General features: G+C 42.2%; 1 protein-coding gene across 2 annotated transcripts in view; it reads right to left on the reverse strand.

The window, feature by feature from the left end:
* LOC119935575 (probable ATP-dependent RNA helicase DDX60) overlaps positions 1 to 23,144 on the reverse strand; it is a 73,508-nt gene that overhangs the window by 24,956 nt on the left and 25,408 nt on the right. For both annotated transcript variants that reach the window (XM_038754960.1, XM_038754959.1), the window contains exons 12-25: positions 20,899 to 21,014; positions 19,790 to 19,953; positions 17,359 to 17,611; positions 15,610 to 15,773; positions 13,991 to 14,146; positions 12,446 to 12,595; positions 11,974 to 12,093; positions 10,376 to 10,471; positions 9,002 to 9,117; positions 7,114 to 7,250; positions 6,865 to 6,974; positions 6,332 to 6,436; positions 6,112 to 6,240; positions 818 to 942 (exon numbers count right to left, since the gene is read on the reverse strand). In XM_038754960.1, coding sequence (XP_038610888.1) covers positions 818 to 942; positions 6,112 to 6,240; positions 6,332 to 6,436; positions 6,865 to 6,974; positions 7,114 to 7,250; positions 9,002 to 9,117; positions 10,376 to 10,471; positions 11,974 to 12,093; positions 12,446 to 12,595; positions 13,991 to 14,146; positions 15,610 to 15,773; positions 17,359 to 17,611; positions 19,790 to 19,953; positions 20,899 to 21,014 — 1,941 coding nt within the window. The remainder of the gene's footprint in view (positions 1 to 817; positions 943 to 6,111; positions 6,241 to 6,331; positions 6,437 to 6,864; positions 6,975 to 7,113; positions 7,251 to 9,001; positions 9,118 to 10,375; positions 10,472 to 11,973; positions 12,094 to 12,445; positions 12,596 to 13,990; positions 14,147 to 15,609; positions 15,774 to 17,358; positions 17,612 to 19,789; positions 19,954 to 20,898; positions 21,015 to 23,144) is intronic.

A 23,144-nucleotide genomic window follows, 5' to 3' on the forward strand; every position in this document is an offset into this window, starting at 1 on the left:
GGGAACGCTGAGCTTGGTGTGGGCAGGGACTGCCTGTTTATTGCTATATTGTACTCTCCCAAGCACTTAGTACAGTGCTCCACACACCGTAAGAGCTCCTGGTTGACTGGCCTCTCGGTGTATGGTAATGCCACCCTTCAAATCCCAGAAGGCTGCCAGATATGTAATAAATTACATATCCGTAATTTACGTATTTATATTGAATGTCTGGCTCCCCCTCTACACTTTAAGCTCATTGTGGGAAAGGGAATATTTCTACCAACTCTGTTATAGTATACTCCTCCAAGAGCTTAGGACAGTGCTCTTCACACAGTAAGCACTCAATAAATTGACATGATTGACCTAAACTAGGAAAAATAATGAGCCTATTCCAATCTGGACAGGTAAACCCAGGCATTTAAAGTGACAAGAGCAACAGGGAATTGGTTCAAGACATGCTGACTTTTTACTCATTCTAATTCCAAATCCGAAACACCTATATATTTCCCAAAATTGTCCAGGGGAGCCTACAAAATTCTGAGACTACCCCAGCTAAATCAGGATGCAAGGGCAATTTAGGGCCAGATGAGTTAACGGCATTATAAATAGCAAAAGTTTTTATTCCCTTTTATATAAAAAGTTTCTGATTTCCATAAAGGAAAGGCACAGATATTTACCAAAGAGAGGCTGTGATGGCTCAATAAATCTCTGAATGCTAAGGAGCAACAGAAACTTTGGACAAATGATTTTGCTCCTTTTAACATGTTGATAGAATAATTATAATAAGAAGAAGAAAGAAGATCAGAACATGCATAACAAATTTGAAAATGGGACTTACATAAAAAAAATTGCAGGCAATTTATCAATCTCTTTTAGTTTCTCAACGAAACGTGCGAACTTCACTTTTTCATTTTCCGGATTATCATCAATTTGAGGTTTAAGACTCTCCAATAATTGATCCACCTTAAAAAAAAAAATCATGAATGAAAAGCAGACACTGTACGTAGAAGGTAAGAAAAAAGTTATTAAACTGTACAGATTCCCACATTTTAGTAAGTTTACTGGCAATGGATTTAAAAACCTTTACTCTCCCTTAAAGGAGCCATCATGGAGGAATAAAAAAATGCTTCAAAAGTAAAAAGTAGAGAGTACACTGAAATCATCAAACACAGCTTTCCAGTATCCATGATGGAGTTTTGTTTTCAACGTTATATGAGAAAGCGTTATTCATTCATTCATTCATTCAGTCGTATTTATGGAGCACTTTATTACATTTGTAAAATGGTGACTGGCTGGGATCTGCCCCACTGACGAAACACTCACTAAAGCTTGAGGGAGATAAGTTAAATACTAACAACTGGAGGTACTTCTTCCACAGTTTGTATTAAGCAATGGAGTAGTTACACAGAAAACTGTACAGAAGGGAAATATCAATAGGGTCAGCATTAATAGGTTTAGTTGACAAGTTCAAATCGGGTTCTAGACTGTGAGCCCACTGATGGGTAGGGACCGTCTCCATATGTTGCCAACTTGTACTTCCCAAGCGCTTAGTACAGTGCTCTGCACACAGTAAGTGCTCTATAAATACAATTGATTGATTGACTATTAGGAGAAAAATAATAAGCCAACAAGAGAAGCAACATGGCCTAGTGGACAGAGCACAGGCCCGGGAGTCAGAAGGACCTGGCTTCTAATCCTGGCCCTGCCACGTGTCTGCTGTGTGACCTTCGGCAAGTCACTTCGCTTCTCTGTACCTCAGTTCCCTCATCTGTAAAATGGGGTGTAAGACTGTGAGCCCTCGGTGGGATAGGGACTATGTCCAACCTGATTATCTTGTATCTACCCCAGTGCCTGGCACATAGTAAGTGTTTAAATACCGTAAGTATTAGAAATTCTACCCAAAACGTAAGGATGGACATCAAGGTGGCTGCGACAACCCCAGGAAGTAGAGCTGGTATGGGATGACCAAGGTGGGGGGGTCTGGGCTGGAGAACAGAATGGAAAAGGCAGGGCAAGCTATAATAATAATGACGATGGTATTTGTTAAGCACTTACTATGTGCAAAGCACTGTTCTAAGCGCTGGGGAGGTTACAAGGTGATCAGGTTGTCCCTCGGGGGGGAGGGGGGGCTCACAATTTTAATCCCCATTTTACAGATGAGGTAACTGAGGCACAGAGAAGTTAAGTGACTTGCCCAAAGTCATACAGCTGACAGAGCTGCGATTTGAACCCATGACCTCTGACTCCAAAGCCTGTGCTCTTTCCACTGAGCCACGCTGCTTCCATGGTGATATCTCTATTGGGTTACTGACTCCGATGATACTTACTGAGTGCGGAGCACTCACTATAATAATAATAATGGCATTTATTAAGCACTTACTATGTGCAAAGCACTGTTCTAAGCTCTGGGGAGCTTACAAAGTGATCAGGTTGTCCCACGGGGGGCTCACAGTCAATCAATCAATCAATCGCATTTATTGAGCACTTACTGTGTGTAGAGCACTGTACTAAGCACTTGGGAAGTACAAGTTGGCAACATATAGAGACAGTCCCTACCCAACAGTGGGCTCACAGTCTAAAAGGGGGAGACAGAGAACAAAACCAAACATACAAGCAAAATAAAATAAATAGAATAGATATGTACAAGTAAAATAGAGTAATAAATAATAGTAATCCCCATTTTCCAGATGAGGCAACTGAGGCACAGAGAAGTGAAGTAACTTGCCCAAAGTCACACAGCTGATAATTGGCAGAGCTGGGATTTGAACCCATGACCTCTGACTCCAAAGCCCAGGATCTTTTCCACTGAGCTATGCCGCGTGCTTGGGAGAGTTCGGTACAAAAGAACCGGTAGACACAATCCCCGCCCACAAGTAGCAATTAGATATTATTTTTTAAAAAAGGAGCCTGCAGACTAAAGGAGGAACTTAAAGTTTGAAGCAAAAAATAAGAGACACTAAAGATCACCTTCCCAAGCGCTTAGTACAGTGCTCTGCACACAGTAAGCGCTCAATAAATATGATTGATTGATTGATTGAAGTAGTGTGGCCTAGTGGAAGGAGTCCAGGCCCAGGGTCAGAGTACCTGGATTCTAATCCCAGCCCTATCCATCACTTGTCTGCTGTGTGACCTTGGGCAATTCATTTGACTTTTCTGTGCCTGTTATCTCATCTTTAAAATAGGAATTAAGACTACAAACCCCTTATGGGAAAAAAACTGATTATCTTATATCTATCCCAGGGCTTCGTACAGTGCATGGCATATAGGAAGGGCTTAACAAATACCAACATTATTATTATTAACAGATACCATTTTAAAAATACCAGTTTTAAAAAATAAAACAAAAAAACCTATGAGGTCATCAAGTTTGGGAAGCAGAGAAGTAGGAGTTCCTGCTTGAATTCTAGGGCTGGAAGGTTCCTTGGACAACTAGCTTTGACCTCTGCATCAAGGAAATCTGCTTAAACTGTGCCAGATGGTCCAGCAAACTGCTATTGCCAGTGACTTTCATTCGTGAACAGACAATATTTTGAAATCTTAGACTCCTTTTATAATAAAAACTCTCTATAATTAAGGGCTCAAGGGTCAAACACCACTCTCTCATTAAAGAATCCAGGCAATCTCTTTTCAGAAGCACCTTGATAGTTTAAAAAGCATGAGAACCCACACCAAGGGAGTAATTATTTTGCTAGTGGCTTGTATTAGGGGAACACCTTGTTAAAGGACCAAAATCACTTCGTAATAGATATGTTGGGGACACAAAATGATCTCACAGCAGTCTGCTGGGCAGCCAAAACTCAGTTTGGGGGTTTGTAGGGTGATCAAAACCCAGCTTTTTTAGACTGTGAGCCCACTGCTGGGTAGGGTCTGTCTCTATATGTTGCCAATTTGTACTTCCCAAGCACTTAGTACAGTGCTCTGCACATAGTAAGCGCTCAATAAATACGATTGATGATGATGCTAGGGAAATTCTGACAGCAGGAGACAAGTGTCAGTAACCAATCACCAAATCAGTGGTATTTACTAGTGCTTACTGTGTGCAGAGAACTGTATTAAACACTTGGGAAAGTACAACACTATAGAGTTGGTAGACACCATCTATGCCCAGAAGGCTTTTACAGTGCAGACAAGGAGACAGGCATTAAAATAACTCCTTTTATTGATTTAATTTTGCTTTTTTCAAAAATGTCACAGAGGGCTTCCCTGAATTGGTAAATTAGTATTTCAAAACAATGGACACGGAAGCTAGTTCATAGGATCAAATTCAAATTCAATTCCTCTCCCCCTCGTCATCCCCCCCAACTTACCTCCTTCCCTTCCCCACAGCACCTGTATATATGTATATATGTTTGTACATATTTTTTACTCTATTTATTTATTTATTTTATTTGTACATATCTATTCTATTTATTTTACTTTGTTAGTATGTTTGGTTTTGTTCTCTGTCTCCCCCTTTTAGACTGGGAGCCCACTGTTGGGTAGGGACTGTCTCTATATGTCGCCAATTTGTACTTCCCAAGCGCTTAGTACGGTGCTCTGCACATAGTAAGCGCTCAATAAATACGATTGATGATGATGATGATGATGAAAAGACTTAACAGACCTGGGCTGTTCTGCCTCGGGTAGTAATTAGCTTTCCATTAACAATCCATTATCAAATTCTATCTCTCTTGGGGTTTAGAATAAAATTTTTTTATTTAAAAATTCATAATATTGGAGTGCTTACTGTGTGCAGAACAATGTACTAAGCGCTCAGGAGAGTGCAACAGAATATATTCCCTACCCACAATGAAAAGCAACTAAATGGGTGCCTTCTTAATAATAATAATAATAATGATAATGATGGCATTTATTAAGTGTTTACTATGTGCAAAGCACTGTTCTAAGCTCTGGGAAGGTTACAAAGTGATCAGGTTGTCTCAAGGGGGGGGGGCTCACAGTCTTAATCCCCATTTTACAGATGAGGTAACTGAGGCCCAGGGAAGTTAAGTGACTTGCCCAAAGTCACACAGCTGACAATTGGCAAAGCCAGAATTAGAACCCATGACCTCTGACTCCAAAGCCCGTGCTCTTTCCACTGAGCCACGCTGCTTCTCAAAAATCAGGTTGGAAACAGTCCCTGCACACCAAGTCTTAAGCTCCATTTTATAGATGAGGTAATTGAGGCTCAGAGAAGTGAAGCAAGCTGGCCAAGGTCAAGCAGCAGACAAGTGATGGAGCCAGGATTAATGATGGCATTTATTAAGCGCTTACTATGTGCAAAGCACTGTTCTAAGTGCTGGGGAGGTTACCAGGTGATCAGGTTGGCCCATGGGGGGCTCACAGTCTTAATCCCCATTTTATAGATGAGGTAACTGAGGCCCAGAGAAGTTAAGTGACCTGCCCAAAGTCACAGAGCTGACAACTGGCGGAGCTGGGATTTGAACCCACGACCTCTGACTGCAAAGCCTGTGCTCTTTCCACTGAGCCACGCTGCTTCTTGTGTGGGCAAGTGTTAATTACAGTACCAAAACAAGAAACAGCTCCTGGTTCTCTTTATTTAATTACATAGTACTAAGCCCACCTGGGCTGTGTGATCTATAGGAGGCCTTCCCAGATTGAGCCCCCTCTTTCCTCTCCCCCTCCTCCCCCTCCCCATCCCCCCCGCCTTACCTCCTTCCCCTCCCCACAGCACCTGTGTATATGGATATATGATTGTACGTATTTATTACTCTATTTATTTGTACATATTTATTTTATTTTGTTAATATGTTTTGTTTTGTTAGTCTGTCTCCCCCTTCTAGACTGTGAGCCCGCTGCTGGGTAGGGCCCATCTCTATATGTTGCCAACTTGTACTTCCCAAGCGCTTAGTACAGTGCTCTGTACACAGTAAGCGCTCAATAAATACGACTGAATGAATGAATGAACATCCTTTAACTGATATGAAAGTACACTACCTCTTACAGACCCTGATGTATCATATAATAAGTTACAACTATATGATCCTTTGCCCTTATGAATAGGAGAGTCAACAGGTCTCCCCAGGTGCCTTACCCATTCCCAGGAATCACGCATGCATTTCCTCACCAGGAAAATCTGCCAATCCAATATTCTGTTTCTAACTCAATTGTGACAAATATATATTACAGTACCTTTTCTCTGTGGCCAAGCTCAATCCAGCTGGTTATTTCTCTCTTCAGCTCCCTTTCGTAATTTTTTGCATCGGCTTTAGTGATCACTACTTTATTCTTAAAAGCACTGTACTCTTCAGGATGCAGTTCCTTCCGAACAAAGAGCAAATAATTAAGGGGCAAAGTTCTCTTCCAGGTATAAAACAAAAAAAGGAAATTCAGCCAGTTGAGAGGTACACACCTGTGCTCTGGGCCATTCCTGCCATATATCTGCCATGACGTCATAGAGCTGAATGCTTTCTCGTGGGGAAAAAGCAAGGTCTGAGGGAATTCCATATTTTTCAATCTAGAGTACAAAGAAGAGCAAGTCACGTTTTGTCTACAGTTTAACCACCACTTGAGTATTCACAACCTCCCAAGGCACATGTTCAAATATCCCATATGCTCTATTACTTCCTCCTATCTTATCTGTCGCTTTATCCCACTAGACGACAAACTCTTTGAGGAAGGGAATCTAGATTCTAGCCTTGTAAGCTCCTCCTCTAGACTGTAAGATTTTGGTGGGCAGAAAACAGGTCTACCAACTTTTGTTATACTGCACTAAGCACTTGGTAGGGCTAAATGTACAACTGATTGAAGGAATCACATCCACTAATTCTACCGCACCTTACTGAGTGCCCTGAATGAAGTGAGTGCTCAAAAAAGCCTACTGATTAACAAATGCATCACACCCAGTCTAACGCTAATGACCTGAGTAAAGTGCTTTTTACTTACATGACTGACAGTTAATGCTGCAAACGGATGATAGTGATCAATGGCGAAGTCATCATTCCTTAGAGAGCACACGTATTTTTCTAGATCATTGTACCTCTCTTCATACTGTACTGTAAATGGATCAATGATCAAATGATTTTATCTGAAATTAAAGCCTTATGCTTTCCTTATATCCTTTTAATATAAATGGCAAATATTCCTATTGATAAAAACATGAAAGCAAATGCTAAATACGTGTCTCATGCTTACCAAGTCGAACTCTATGTGATTTCTTGTCTGCCTTTTGAACCTTTTGTTTCTTTGAACCTTTCACGGCATTTGTTGATACGGAGCTTTCTGTTGTGTTTTCCACATTCTGCCAGTACCTTTTCACCAACTGCAACCACCTATTAAAAGGAGGAAAAACTTGAACCAGATATGTAGAGTCCAGAAAAATACAAAAGGAATGTACCAGATTTTACAAAAATAAGATTATTCCACAATCTGTAAGGTGATTTAAAAACACTTTATTATAAAAAGGTAATTCCAACTACCAATGACAATTGTACTGAACTGCAAAAGTCATTTACAAGAAAGCAACTGAAACTAAATTTTCATTGTAGCCTTCATAACGCTTCCACCACTGTACCAGCGGGACCAAAGGGCTAATGACTAATAAATGAATGGTATTTATTTAGTGCTTACTGTGTGCAGCATTGTACTACTCACTTGGAAGAGTACAATAGAAGAGAGTTGGTTAGACACACCCCCTGCCCATAAGGAATTTAGTCTAGAGGGGGAGGCAGACACGGAAATAAATTATGGATATGTACATAAATGCTGTGGGGTTGATATCACGTACTTGAAAGGGGCAGACCAAAGCGAACGGGTAATGCAGAAAGGAGAGGTGTAGGGGAAGAGAGGGCTTAATTGGGGAAGGCCTCTTGAAGAGCATGTATTTTAATAAGGCTTTGAAGATGGAGAACTTGGTGTTCTGTCGTATATGAAGGGGGAAGGAGCTCCGAGTTCGAGGGAGGACAAGGGAAAGGGGTTGGTGGAGAGATAGACACGATCAGGCTACAGCAAGCGGACTGGAATAGTAGGAAATCAGCCCAAGGGAATTTCAAACAGTGCTCCGCACAAAGTGCTTAATAAATACTAATTACTCCAACTACCAGATGTCAAAAGTCTAAGACTCCAGTTGCCTAGAGAATTTCTCATTATTAAAAAAGTGAATAGGACACTGGGACAGAGCAACACAAGTGTCACAAGCACTAAATAGTCATGATTTGGTCAGTTTATACAGGGTGTGGAGAAATGGGAAAGGGTCCAGAGAAGAGCAGTAAATCAAATGATAAGCACTACGTCCCATGAGAAAAAGATAAAGGAATTGAGGACCATGGGTGGTCTCTTCCTCTAAGGAGTGTGAGAGTATCTCTAACCACTGAAATAATCTGACCATGTTTGAGACCAAGGGGTGATTATTTATAAATCTCAACCCCATAATCCCAGAATTGACTGATTTTTACCATTCCCTCTTTCTTTCATTTGTGATTTAGAAAAAATTGCTTCGGATACCATTCTTAAATTTGAATTTTACTGCTGAAAACTGGGTCACAAACCAACCATTTTGCTTCCATATTTCATGGAAAACAATATGTTTAATCAGAATCTGCCCTGTTGGTGGGGGGGGATATTTGGCTCTCTAGAACTGCGCCAATTATATTGAGAGAGGCTGGGCCCCAGGACACGTTGAAAAATCAATTTGGCATGCCCCAGGCTAAGCTGCTACAATCAATGGTATTTATTGAGTGCTAACTGCCTGCAGGAGCACTAAACTGCACCACACAGGAATATGGTTCTCATTCAACTTGACCATGCAGAGAACCAAACAATCAACTATGCAGATCATGGGCAGCTGCTACCAGGACTGCAGTTTCCCAGCATACTCAATTCAGGTACACATTTAAATCTAGAGCTGTCCAGAGAATTGTTTCCCAGGGGAAACAGAGACTCAGAGGATTGTTTGGTTGCAGAGGGAACTCAGTTTACCCATCTCTTGTTTAGAACAACCGAAATGCAATCTGGGCATCTCCGTCACTCGTAGAGACTGAATATGTGGAGACAATCAATGACGAAACTAAAACTCCAGGCTTACTCAGTGAGGTGTTTTGGGTTACTTATGGTTGCAGACAGAGCCAAAAAGGGACAGCGGATCATAACAAGGATGTGTTCCCAAACGTCAGCTCCGATTTCTCCGCCTAGACAATGGACCTGTATGGTTGGGGGGGAAAATAGATTTAAAATGATTACATTTCTTTGAATGTTTTAGTGGAATATATTCTTCTTTAGGCACGGGGCTAGACGGGAACTGCCTCCACCCCACTGCCTCACCCCAGAGGGCAGAGCACAGATCCACCACTGCCTTGCAGACAGGCCCCATGGCCCAACCACCCACAAATGCCCAGAAGGATCCTCTGCAATCTTGGAGAGCTCAGCCCTACTCGGAGCTGTGGAGGCGAGAGCCACTTTGCAGGCTTGGAGCTGCCGAACTAAATCATCCCTCACTTCCCCAGGAGCAGAGCAGCGGCCTAACGGAAGAAGCACAGGCCTGAAAGGCAGAGGATCTGGGTTCTAAATCCTGGCTCCACCACTTTTCTCTTGTGTGACTCTGGTCAAGTCACTTCACACCTCTGTGCCAGTTTCCTCATCTGTAAAATGGGAATTAAATCCCACTCCCTCCCACCTGGACTGTGAACGCCTTGCCTAAATGTCCAAAACTCATAGTCTTGTATCTACCCTAGTACTTGGTACACAGTAAGTGCTTAAATGTCAAAATTATTAATTATTAAGGATCACCCAGCAATTCTATCCCTACAAAATGAGAATCAGGCAAATTGAGGTTTAGGGTCTTCAAAACACCTGGTGATGTGCACCATGACAAGGGCATAGAACACAGGTCCTGCGCTGATGAGAAGCTCATTAGCAGATCCTGTAAGCTCACTGTGGACAGGGAATGTCTGTTTATTGTTATATTGTACTCTAACCAAGTGCTTAATAAAGTGCTTTGCACACAGTAAGCACTCAATAAATGAGTGAATGAATGAACAACATCACTAAAATGATGATCGGAGAAGTGAAAAATCCCTCAGAACTTTGACTTTGAGGAACCCAGAGGAAAATCAGTCACTAATGATAGTTTGATGAGGCTGATAAGCTAAAATTCCTGAAAGCAGGGATCATGCCTCCTAGCTACTCAATCTCCCCAGACTTAGTACAGAGTTCTTTTTACAGTAAGCACTCAAACTCGATTAATTGAACCATTGCAATGATACCTCCTTTGTGTGAGTGCAATACTGAGAAGCCCAAGGAGTATGTAACTCATTTTTCTTAAAGGAAGACTGTTTGGAAATATTTCCAGAACAATACACTGAGTTACATTACATTTCAGTTACATGGCTTTTCGGCCACTGGAGACATTTGAGTCAATTTACTGAATTGAATGATGAACTGAAATGGGAAAGAGACCTACCTCATCAAATATGACATATCGGATCTTCTGAGCCCATTGCTGGTGTTGAGGGGCTAGCAGCAGGATTTCTAAACACTCGGGTACCGTCACGAGAATCTAAAGACAAACATGTGAAACACAGTTACATTAAAAATGAGTTTACGTGATTTAAGCAGGAAAAGGTGGTAACGACGAAAGGCCCTGATGGATACACCCACCCACGCCTTCATTTTCCCACCCTACTTTCTGGGAACCGGAGCAGTCCTACTTTATGATGTGTGATTACACGAATACCAACTCTGAGGAGGTACAGAGCAGGAGGAAGAGAACACAAGAAATTGGGGTGCACAAAAATCTAATCCCTTAGTGATGCAATTGCTGGCCCACACCAAGTCCAACAGTGAACCAAGAGCAATCACCCCCTGGAAATTAGAAGTGAAAAGTCTTTGCTTCTCTCTAAACCCACTATCCACTTACAATGTGAACCAAATTACCTGAAAGCAGGAAACATCACGTGTCCTCGCTAACCTATGCATTTTCTGCCACTTTATTTTAAAAGGGCTCTGGTTTCTTGGCGGTTTGCGAAGGAAACTATGTTTGTGTGGCATAGTTCAGAATTCTCAGTTGTTTGGTTTATCTGCACAATACTCAAAGGAATTTCCTGTTTTAACTCACTGCTCTCTATTTTAAAGTCTGTCAGCTGACGGTCGGAAAATCCACACAACTCACTCTTTTCTGGGAAGTGGCAGTTCTCATCATTCCTAGCATCTGCTGACTGTGCTGCTACTGAAGCCCTCTCCTTTCCCATCTTGGTCCCTACCCACCTTGAGGCGAACCAGCCCCCTGACCACTGCTCCCGGCAAGACACCCCCAATCCAGATTCTACCTTGTCCTTAGAGAATCCTTACTAACCACTGGCATGGGAAATATTCGCCAGTCTCCCTCCCCAGAGGACTGATGGGGAGGAGTAATCAAGCCGCATCACTGGGTGGCTGATTTCCAAGTGGAAATGCTTTCCCTCAATTTCTCTATGTCTTACCAGCCAATAACGTTACCAAATATGAGAGCACAATTGCATGTTTTGCTGGCCTCCGTTTCCATTAGAGTCAGAAGTTTCCAAAAATTTGCTTTGTGATTTGGTGGGGGTTTTGTTTTCAAAAAAGATCTTCCGAGCAATATAATTAGCCTTTTCACTTTAACAACCTATGTGAGCCTGGATAAAAGTCTAAAAACACTTAACTTCAGTGCAAAAATCTAATCTTGAAAACCAGTTAAGGAAGGAGTCAAAAGGTCATATCGCTTTGACTGGAACCATACGATATTCATTTCATTCATTCATTCATTCAATCGTATTTACTGAGCACTTACTGTGTGCAGAGCACTGTCCTAAGCGCTTGGGAAGTACAAGTTGGCAACATACAGAGACGGTCCCTACCCAGCAGCGGGCTCACAGTTTAGAAGTGGGTTCATTTAGACCCACTACCTTGGCTTTTTGTATATAGAGTCCTCTGCCTTTCAATCAGTCTTATTTAGCATTTCATTTCTCCAACATTTTCATCAGAATTAAATTAGTAAACCTCTAGAATGGACTTTTAAAAAATTAAGTGAAAATAAATTACCTGGCAGTTCATGGCATCTGTGCGGTAATCCCTCGTGAAAACTCCGTATATTACTAATCCTTGAGGCAGGTTTTTGGTAAACTGGTTATATATAGTTGCGACCACTTGATTTATAAGAGCCTATCATTAAAAAAGAAGTTTTAAGACATTTTTACACTGGGGCCTCTAATAATATGTAATACATTTATATATGTTTTAAATCTACAGATCAACTTTCTGATTACTAATTTCAGTCAACTCTCCCTGGTAAATGGGGACAGGACTAGCAAAGATAAACAAAAACCTCAACCCTATCTTTATAACCTGAGCAGTAGCAAAGCAATTTGAGTACCATTTTCTTAACCAATGCAAAAACAAGGCCTACGCATATGACTCCACAAAGGGGAAGTGAGATTTGGGTGCAAAACTTATGATGAACCTTTTCTGAACAAAGTCTTAACACACTAGAGGTGATGGATAAAGGCATCCAAACCTTTGATGGAGAAACATAGACAACCACCCCTTCGTCGCTCTCTTTCAGCACTTTCTCCATGCAGTAGTACGAAGCGTATGTTTTGCCAGATGAAGTCGGGGCAACGATCAAAGCTGACTCATTATTGTCCACGACATCGAGTAGTTCTCTCTGTAGGATGAAAAATTTATGTGAGGCTATTTCATATTGAAAAACCTACCTACCAGTGAATATTTTCCCGCTTAAAAAAAAGACTTTGCATCTTAAATTGGACAATACGGTACTCTAAGTCAGAAGAATGATCCCAAGACTGGGAGTCAGGAGAGCTGGATTCTAATCCTGACTCTGCCACTTACCTTCTGTGTGACCTTGGGGAAGTCACTTAATATTTCCACACCTCAGGTTCCTTGTCTGAAAATAGAGATTAAATAGCTATTCTCCCTCCCGCTTACACTGTGAGACCAGGTGGGCCGGGGACTGTGTCTGACCTGAATAACCTACCGTGTTACTCCAGAACTCAACACAGTGCTTGGCACAAAGTTAGTTTTTAACAAATGGTACGATTATTATTAAATGTACAGACACTTTATTATTAAAACAAATCGGAACATTCCTCAATCCAACCATGCTTTCTCCCTATCTCCTTATGACCAGCTACTGGGGAGGTACACCCTCTTTCCCACAAAGGCCTCCCAGGTTAATTTTGGGTCTCAGATGGCCTTAGGGAAACTTGGGTGACCTAATGGTGGTATTCGTTAAGCACTATGTACCAGGTACCACATTAAGCACTCGGGTGGATTCAAGATACAAGCAAATGAGGTTGAACACAGTCCCTGTTCCACACTGGGCTCAGTCTCAAATCCCCATTTTAAAGAATGAAGTAACTGAGGCACGGTGAAGTGACTTGCCCAAGGTCACACAGCAGACCGCTGGCAGAGAACCCAGGTCCTTCTCACTCCCAGGCCCCTGTTCTATCCCTTAAGCCACTCTGCTTCACTCGAAGCAATCAACGGAATTTACTGAGCACTAACTGTGCGCTGAGCACTGTGACAGCCGCTTGGACGAGAACAAAACGGTAAAGTGGGTTGACAAGTTCCCTCCCCATGAGGAGCTCACAGTCTAAAGGGGAGGGGGGAGAGACATTAAAATAAGTTTTTCAAATGAGAATGGGAGAGTACTAAGATATGTACATAAGTGCTGTGGGTGGGGTGAGGATGAACTGCTTAAGTGGTACAGATACAAGTGCATGGGTAACATAAAAAGGAGAAACAGGAGACATGAAGGCCTAGCCAGGAATAGCCCCTCTCTCTCCCCCCTCAGTCTGGGAAACTCAGACCCATTCTAATCCTTTCAGTGCTCCTACTTCTCTCTCCTTCCCCTTCCCTCCCCTCCACTCAGTCACTCATTGATTGACTCCCCTTGAGAAGTTTATCAGAATTCTCAAGGGCCTGAGACATTTTCCCCAGATCAAGAGAGAACAGTAGGAGAAACGGCACCCACCAACCTTCGGGTTAACTCGTGCAAATAAACAGTTTAAAACAGCTTTATCCGACGACGCATAATTACCTGCCACGTGTCTGGTATAAAATACTGTACTCTGGGGTCTGGATCGGATCTCTCATCCCTGAACAAATGATGCCCCATCTGTTGCAGCTGAAATCGAGCGGCTCCCATATGAACCGAGTACTTTGAAATCTCCTTGTCGCTGCCTTTCTCCATTATCTACAAAGAATCGTTTAGTTTTCATCATCCTGCCATCTCTGCTTAGAGTGAGATAAACATTACGGGAATGATCGGACAATGGGTCGCTCAACCATCACATGGAATGAGAGTTTGGATTTGGACAACGGGGTACAGTGAGGGAGGAGAAGTGTGAGCTCTCCTGCAGACACCAGGATGGCAACATCTGCCTCCCCGAAGAACGGTTGAAGGCTCTCTGGCGAAAGGAGAAATTCAAGGAGCAGCGGGTACTTCCAGTTCTCACTCTGTTCTTCATGATTCATCCATTAGTTGGAACTTTGGCCAACGCTACGAGGAGAGCTGTGACTTCTAAGCAGCCTCTGCCATTGATGAGAGACACGCTCATTCCCACCACATAATAGCTTCACTGTACAAGCTACGGTAAGAAGGGAATAAATCTGACATATCCACCGTATTTGGTCAGTGAGGAGAATGAATCACTCCGATTCATCTGTTCTATACTCCCTGCAGGAACCCAATCACGCAAATTCAGCCTCATCCCTATGTTTTGGGGACTTTCACAATTTACAAGAGGAACGTGTGTGTATTACATGAAGTGAAGCTAATTTCTTAATCTCAGGAGACCAACTGGAGCAGAAGGAGTAAGTCGTTTTTTTCCCTCTAATTGGAACCAGAACAGTAGACTAAACCTAGTTAAAGAGCAATTATTAGAATACACAACCATCAAGGAAATTAACTACTACACTGGTCTAAGCCTAGGTCTACATCAATAGAGAGAATAATGGTTTTAGTAACTATCTAGTGACTGAGCCACAATCAAGCCTTAATAAATGCCATTATTATTATCATTATAAGCCCCAAATCATCATTCTTTCCCTCAAAAAAAATCCAGGTTTGGGAGGTAGATTTTTCTAGAATCACCCCCACATTTTATTTTCACTTACTCTTCCTAGATTGAACCTATACTTGACCAAGGAGGAGGGAAAGACAGTCTCTGTCTCTCAAATACACACATACTGACTCTATACTTGCCAAAGAGCGGGACACAAATTAATTATCTCTCCTCTCTTTCTGTTCCCCCTCAACCCCCAAGTTGTACAATTGTGAATAATTGTCAGGAATAAACAATTCAAATAATGTTCACTCTTCCTGTGTCTTTTGGCCAGGTCTGCTGAACAAAATTACTCCGGTAATCCGATAATTCAGATACTCAGATAATCCAGACCAAAAATCATTTTGCCCTGAGTTATCTTGAAAGGTATTTCACTAACACTCAAATTTTTTTGTGGGGACACTCTCAAATTGCCTTTGACGGTCTATACAGCCTGATATGCTTTTACTAAGTATAGATCCCTTTTCTATGTTTGCAGTGTATAAATTAGTTCCATGAGATTATAAAAGGGAGTTAACCTGAGATCAATATATTAAATCACCTAAAATGTCATACCTAAAGATATCTATTGTAACAAGTCTCTAAAACTAACCTGAGAAGATAGTGAGCATGCCAAGTTGTCAAATCCAAGGTATTTTAGATATTTAGCCAGTTTTTGTAGATGGGGCTTCTGTAAGTGTTCTTGGTATTTTCCATAGATTGTATGGATCCTTTGCATCACCTGCACTGCGATGTCCAAATCTTTTGATTTTTCCTCTAAATCAAAAGAAGCATTAAGGTAAGGTGTAGGTTATATTGAAGAAAAAATTATCGTTATTCACTGTGAATAAAAAGCCTACAGAAACTTCCAATGACTCCTTTTCCTCTGCGCTGCCATTTGGAAATGCACTTTGCCAGTCTCTTGCCTCTCCCAATTCTGAGTCTTCTCTCAAACTACAATGTTCTCTGCACAAACACTCTTCCTCCCTATAGACCATTCCTGACATCCCAATTCCAATTCCATTAAACCTTTCCCAAATGACTGTGAAAGACCAATATCTCTTCCTCTACCTTATTATTATTATTATTATTAATAATTGACGGTACACTGCTCAAAATGTGTAAATACTAGCCAATTGGTGAAAATACAGGGAGACAAAATGCCTGCCTCCAGAGGAACACAACATATGATTCAAGTGGGAGAAAACACTTTCAATGTCAGTCTGTCAATCAATCAATCAATCGTATTTATTGAGCGCTTACTGTGTGCAGAGCACTGTACTAAGCGCTTGGAAAGTACAAGTTGGCAACATATAGAGACAGTCCCTACCCAACAGTGGGCTCACAATCAAAATGGGGCAGACAGAGAACAAAACCAAACATACTAACAAAATAAAATAAATAGAATAGATATGTACAAGTAAAATAAATAAAAAATACAGTAATAAATATGTACAAACATATATACATATATACAGGTGTCAGTCAATGTCAATCACATTTACTAAGCACTTGGGAGAGTACAACATAACAGTATAACAGACATGTTCCCTGCCACAACGTAATGTAAGAGTTCAATTGCCAACAGTCTCCAATAAGAATTCAAAGCAGCCATAACCTTCTCTGGCAGCACCAAGAACTCCCTCACAACCCCATCATCGCCCTGAGGGTATTGATTTTAGTTTTTCTTTGTACTTCAGGGCCCCTATTTTATACTAAACTCCCAGTGATTCACACCTGCTTCCCTACAACAAAATCGCCCATCTGAGACTCTTTAGGATAGGCTGGGATATAGTCCTCTAGACTATAAAGCACTTTGTGGGCAGGGAGCATGTCTGCCAATTGTTGTATTATACTCTCCCAAGTGCTTAGTACAGTGCTTTGAACACGGAAGTGCTCAATAAATACGACTGAATGACTTTACGATGGTACTCTCCTGAGCGCTTACTCCAGTACTCTGCACATATTAAGCACTCAATAAATGCCGTTGATTGATTGATTGATGATAGGTCTCATGATTATAGGAAGCCAGCTGCGAGACCTTGGGTAAGTCACAATCGCTCTAGGCTTTAGTTTCCTCAACTGTAAATGAGTATCAGGTAAATCGAGAAAGTGCTACGGGATAGGGACTGCATCCAATCTGATCATCTTGTATCTACACCAGTACTTGGCAAATTGCAAGTGCCTAATAAAGAACGTCATTACTACTACTATTTGTGGCTGGCCAACTGTGAGCCCACTGTTGGGTAGGGACTGTCTCTATATGTTGCCAATCTGTACTTCCCAAACGCTTAGTACAGTGCTCTGCACACAGTAAGTGCTCAATAAATACGATTGATGATGAACTGTTGGATCCTCCTACCTGATTTTCGGCAGTGCTCCACCCATGCTTTAAAGCAGGCATCCAATCCTACCACCTCAGCAAGAAATTTTACTGACTGGCTTTGGCAGGTCTTGAGAAAAGTCTCCAACCGTTTTAGTCCACCGGCAAAATTGGTCTTAATTTCCTTTTCGATAGATCCACACAGGGTACTCCACTGTTCCTGCTCTTTATTTTCCACTTTGGCTTTCTGTACTTTCAGATTTTCTTCAGCAATTATGTCTGCTTTTTTCCTCTACCAAAACAAAGAGGGAAGGGGGAAATCAACATGAGAAATAAGACATGTCTCTCATTGCAAAGTATCACCAACAGAATGCCACTTTTTGAAATAATGTAAAACGCTGCATTGTGGAATGCAGAGTTCTGGGGCCCAATAAAAATCTCGTCATAAGCAGCTCTACACCATAAACCAGAAATCTGAATGGAAATCCAATAAATTTCATAAGTCTAGACTGTTAAGGCAAATCATTTCACCAGAAATGTGGATTACTGTGTAAATTCAAAACCTCTTCAGTCAAAGGGGCGCAGAGTTGAGAGGAGTGTTTGGGAGATAAAATGTTTTTTTTAGCAGCTTATCATGAAGGCTGGACCAGATTACAGACCAAAAATGTGTGCCCAAATAAATTTGGGGTAGGGTGTGACCTTCCTGTAAAGTTTCCTGTAAAGATTCTGTAAAACGGAAAAGCTCTTTCTCTGGATATTTTTGCCAAGGAATTGGCTGGGAGCAACGAGGAGGGAGAACAAAGGGAAAAACCTGAGAAACAACTTTCTTTTTACCAAAAAAAAAAAAAAAAAAAAGTGAACAGCCCCGCCAGTTCTCCTAGTTCACCAACATCACTGGGTGATTCCAGAGTCCAGATCACTGCTCCCCAGGAGAGGCACTGCCACAGATCCCAGGCATATAGGAGGACAATTCAAGTGGAATGTGGAATGCATTAAAGAGACATATCTTCCCACCACTCAGGGGGATACAATTAAGAGAATAATAATGATGGCATTTGTTAAGTGCTTACTATGTGCCAAGCACTGTTCTAAACACTGAGGGGGTACAAGGTAGTCAGGTTGTCCCACATGGGGCTCACACTATTAATCCCCGTTTTACAGATGAGGGAACTCTCTATCCTATTTATTTTATTTTGTTAGCATGTTTGGTTTTGTTCTCTGTCTCCCCCTTTTAGACTGTGAGCCCACTGCTGGATAGGGACTGTCTCTATATGTTGCCAATTTGTACTTCCCAAGCGCTTAGTACAGTGCTCTGCACATAGTAATCGCTCAATAAATACGATTGATGATGATGATGATGATAATGATGGCACTTATTAAGCAATTACTATGTGCAAAGCACTGTTCTAAGCCCTGGGGAGGTTACAAGGTGATCAGGTTGTCCCACGGGGGGCTCACAGTCTTCATCCCCATTTTACAGATGAGGGAACCGAGGCCCAGAGAAGTGAAGTGACTTGCCCAAAGTCACACAGGTGACAGGTGGCGGAGCCGGAATTAGAACCCATGACCTCTGGCTCCCAAGCCCATGCTCTTCTCACTGAGCCATGAAAGGTGAACGTCAAATAAAGAATGGTTGTGGAACACAAAAGTCAAGGTGCTAGTGCCCTTGAAAAAGCTGATCTGAAACATGGGGGTTGGGATATCCGAAAGTGAGTCTGGGAGAAGGAGCAAGAGAGGAGCACCAACAATGGATTCGAAGAAAGGAAGGGTCTCAAAACTTATACCTGGGGAGGACAAGAGAGGTGCCCCAACAACTGAAAGCACCATGAAAGAGTAGAGATTCAAGGTAAGCCATGTGGACAGAGAAAAGTCCAAGGAGGAGAAAGCTTAATTAGTCAAATGTGTTTTTTGAATCGACGACTTAAGGTTATTTTGACTCATCTCCACAGAAAGGAAGCTAAGGAAAAATCATCACTCCTACTTTTGAACTGATAGGCATGCAACAAAAAAGGTTTTTCTCTCTTATCTATTGCTCCAGCATGCTTAAAGATACTACCACTTAAATTTAAGTTTTACTACTAATGATACTTACACTTTTGAACTTATTTTGCTCTCTTCTTCCACGAAGAAAAAAAATGACAACTTAAGAATTAGACCACATGTTGTAAAAAAACCATCTAGGGAAAAATATCAAAACACAAGTGATCTCTAAATTCCTGCCATCTGGTGTTTTTCAATAGTATCTCTGCATTTATTCTAAAGGTCCTAAGAAAATTTATTTTTCAGTACTGAAGCTAAATGAGATTTGAGCAGCCACGGATGCAGTAGGACCACACAGTGTTTCATTCTTCCAAATAAAAGAAAAATATCAAAAAACAGGAAGGCACCTATGAAAGAAAATTCCGCCTCCCTGGATGCGTGCTAAAAATTTTGCAAGCACAGTCATAATACATATCGTTAATATACTTACAGGCAATTTTGTTTTCTTTTTGTCGGCAGGGTTTGCTTTGGTTGGTACAGCCACCTGGCTTACAATTCTTGTTGATCTGCTACCTTGCATTGACTGGCCAAGCAGCTGATAAAAGGACTGCAACTTCTGTATCCCTCTTCGTTCTTTAGGGTCTTTAGTATTTACTGTGGTGGAAAAAATCGCAAGAGTAAAGCTCTACCTATAGATAATAAAGGCTCAACCATACCCCTTCCTCTCCTCCACCCCAGCAACTGCCTATTTATTAAGAAAGAGGTATAGGAGGGGGTCGAATCTTCCTTTATATGTTCTCTGTTTCAAAAAATGATGGAGCCCAAAGAAGGGGAAACATTCAAATACGTGAGAAAGACCACACTTTGATCTCCCAGTTGTCTGGCCAATAATGGACTCAGCCCCATTAATGTGTGGGTCCTGCCACTATAATGATGGCATTTGTTAAGCGCTTACTATGTGCAGAGCACTGTTCTAAGCGCTCTTGGCCAATATGCCAACAAAATGCTTGGGGGCATAGCTGGGCCAGAGCTCAGATTTTGTCAACAGGCTCAGACAGAAAATTCTTCAACTGGGTGAAGTTGCCTCCCCCTTTAGATTGCAAACTACTTGAAGACAGTGTCTACCAACTCTATTAACAATAAAATAACAGTAATAATAATGGTATTTGTTAAGCACTTACTATGTGCCAGGCAGTTAGTAGAGTGCTCCGCACAAATTAAGCTCTCGATAAATACGAGTGACTGACCGATGGAGGTCGGAGCCCAAATAAGCCAAACCCTGTAGGGCTCCGCTGGCCAACTTCCAGCAGGGCTGGGATGCCCTCGGCATCCTTCCAAGTTAAAATCCTGGTAGCACTCCTCATCAGCCAGGCAAAGTGTGGCTGACATCAACCAGCTCAATCCCCAGATACAGCCCAGAGAACCCAGGAAATATTCCAAAGGGATCATCTACCTGACATTTCTATTTTTACCACACTCTCTTTCGATTAAAAAAAAAAGGGGGGGGGGGGGGCAATTACCAGACAGTGAAGACTCTGCTTTCTGCACGCAAACCCAAACACCACAATCAATACTGTGATAAGCCCTATCGATTCTTACCATCCTGGCTGCGTTTTGTTCTCTCGTAATCATCACTGAGAGGTCGATTAAAATCCCACTGTGTCAACTCATCAGATTCCTTCTCCTGAATAAGTGAAGTGATAGCTGGGTCATCACTAGAAACAGAAATGTGATATCTGTGACATCCCTCTTATCAGCTGTCACGTTACTGCACTTGATGATGATGATGATGGCATTTATAAGCGTTTGCTATGTGCAAAGCACTGCTCGAAGCGCTGGGGAGGTTACAAGGTGATCAGGTTGTCCTGCGGGGGGGCTCAGTCAATCCCCATTTAACAGATGAGGTAACTGAGGCACACAGAGAAGTTAAGCGACTTGCCCAAAGTCACACGGCTGACAATTGGCGGAGCCGGGATTTGAGTTTTGAGCCATAAACCCAACTAAGAGACGGAGAATTCAGGAGGGAGCTCATCACAGAAACAGAGTTTGGAAGACAGGGGAGAGACAGTGAGAACACCCTTATCTATTCTATTAATATGAGCTGATCCGACTCCTGCCCGCACCTGATGATGATGATATTTGTTAAGTGCTTAATATGTGTCAAGCACTCTTCTAAGAGCTGGGGTAGATACAAGCTAATCAGGTTGGACAAAGTCGCTGTCCCACGCGGGGCTCACAGTCTTAATCCTCATTTTACAGATGAGGTAACTGAGGCACAGAGAAGTGAAGTTTTTAGACTGTGAGCCCACTGTTGGGTAGGGACTGTCTCTGTGTGTTGCCAATTTGTACTTCCCAAGCGCTTAGTACAGTGCTCTGCACATAGTAAGCACATAGTAAGTGCTCAATAAATACGATTGATTGATTGATTGATTGAAGTGACCTGTCCAAGGTCATACAGCAGACAAGTGGCAGAGACGGGATTAGAACCCAGGCCTGAGCTCTATCCATTAAGCCATACTGCTTCCCACATCAGTAGTTTCTACCCATTACCGTCTATCCTGCAGCTCCTTCAGAGAAAAAGGAGAAGCACTGGTATAAAGCCAGCCAGGAGAGCTTCCACGGGGGAGCAAAAGGGGCCAGTGAAAGATTAAGGGGCAGGGCGGGACACCCACTGTTAGGTTTCTCACCCCCATTCCACACCACCCACCAAATAATTTAATCGTTGCCTCTGCTACGGCTGCTTTCACCCCCATCACGGCTCTCTCTCCGTCCAGGCCCAAACTTGCCAGCCTCATCGTGGGGCAGCATCCTCCCCTCAGGGAAGCCTCGGCAGATCATCATCATCATCATCAATCGCATTTATTGAGCGCTTACTATGTGCAGAGCACCGTACTAAGCGCTTGGGAAGTACAAATTGGCAACATATAGAGACAGTCCCTACCCAACAGTGGGCTCACAGTCTAGAAGGGGGAGACAGAGAACAAAACCAAACATACTAACAAAATAAAATAAATAGAATAGATATGTACAAATAAAATAAATAGAGTAAAAAATATGTACAAACATATATACATATATACAGGTGCTGTGGGGAAGGGAAGGAGGTAAGATGGGGGGGATGGAGAGGGGGACGAGGGGGAGAGGAAGGAAGGGGCTCAGTCTGGGAAGGCCTCCTGGAGGAGGTGAGCTCTCAGCAGGGCCTTGAAGGGAGGAAGAGAGCTAGCTTCCAGGGGGCAGATGACTTGTCCCCTGGAAAACACTCTGTCAGTCATAAATGTAGCCTTTGTCTGGGAGCCCCAAGCGGGACAGGGATTGTGTCCAACCTAATTAACTTGTACCTAACCCCAGCACATAGAGCAATGCTAGACACGTAGTAAAAAATAACCATCATAATAATCTGTCAGTTAAAAATACAATAATAATGATAGTAATCTGTAAATTAACCTTTTTGTCAGTTAAAAAAAACAAACATAAGGCTAAATCTAGTAAACAAGACTTTCAGAACCACGATCCCCTGAACAGCTTGGTACCGAGACCAATCTGGAGAAACAAAAACCCAGAAAATCCCCAGGATCCCGGCACAGGCCCCTGGACTCAGACCCAACTGGGATTTGGATACTCCAAGTTATTAAAACATGGTAACTGCAGCTTCTCTGCTTTTTCTCCTCCTTCACTCCTGTGCTAAGAAACCAATCGTGTTTACAAACCAAAGGCCATACTTTCTCCACGGTGGAGTCACCCCACCCCATCCCCGCACTGAGAATGGCTTCTTTCAGCAGCTGGAGAAATTTGTACCACGTTTTGTGGTGTTTTGCTGGGCAGCAAGTCACATGGAATACTACTTA

Source organism: Tachyglossus aculeatus, chromosome 12 (genome assembly GCF_015852505.1).
Source record: "Tachyglossus aculeatus isolate mTacAcu1 chromosome 12, mTacAcu1.pri, whole genome shotgun sequence".
Lineage (NCBI taxonomy): Eukaryota > Metazoa > Chordata > Mammalia > Monotremata > Tachyglossidae > Tachyglossus > Tachyglossus aculeatus.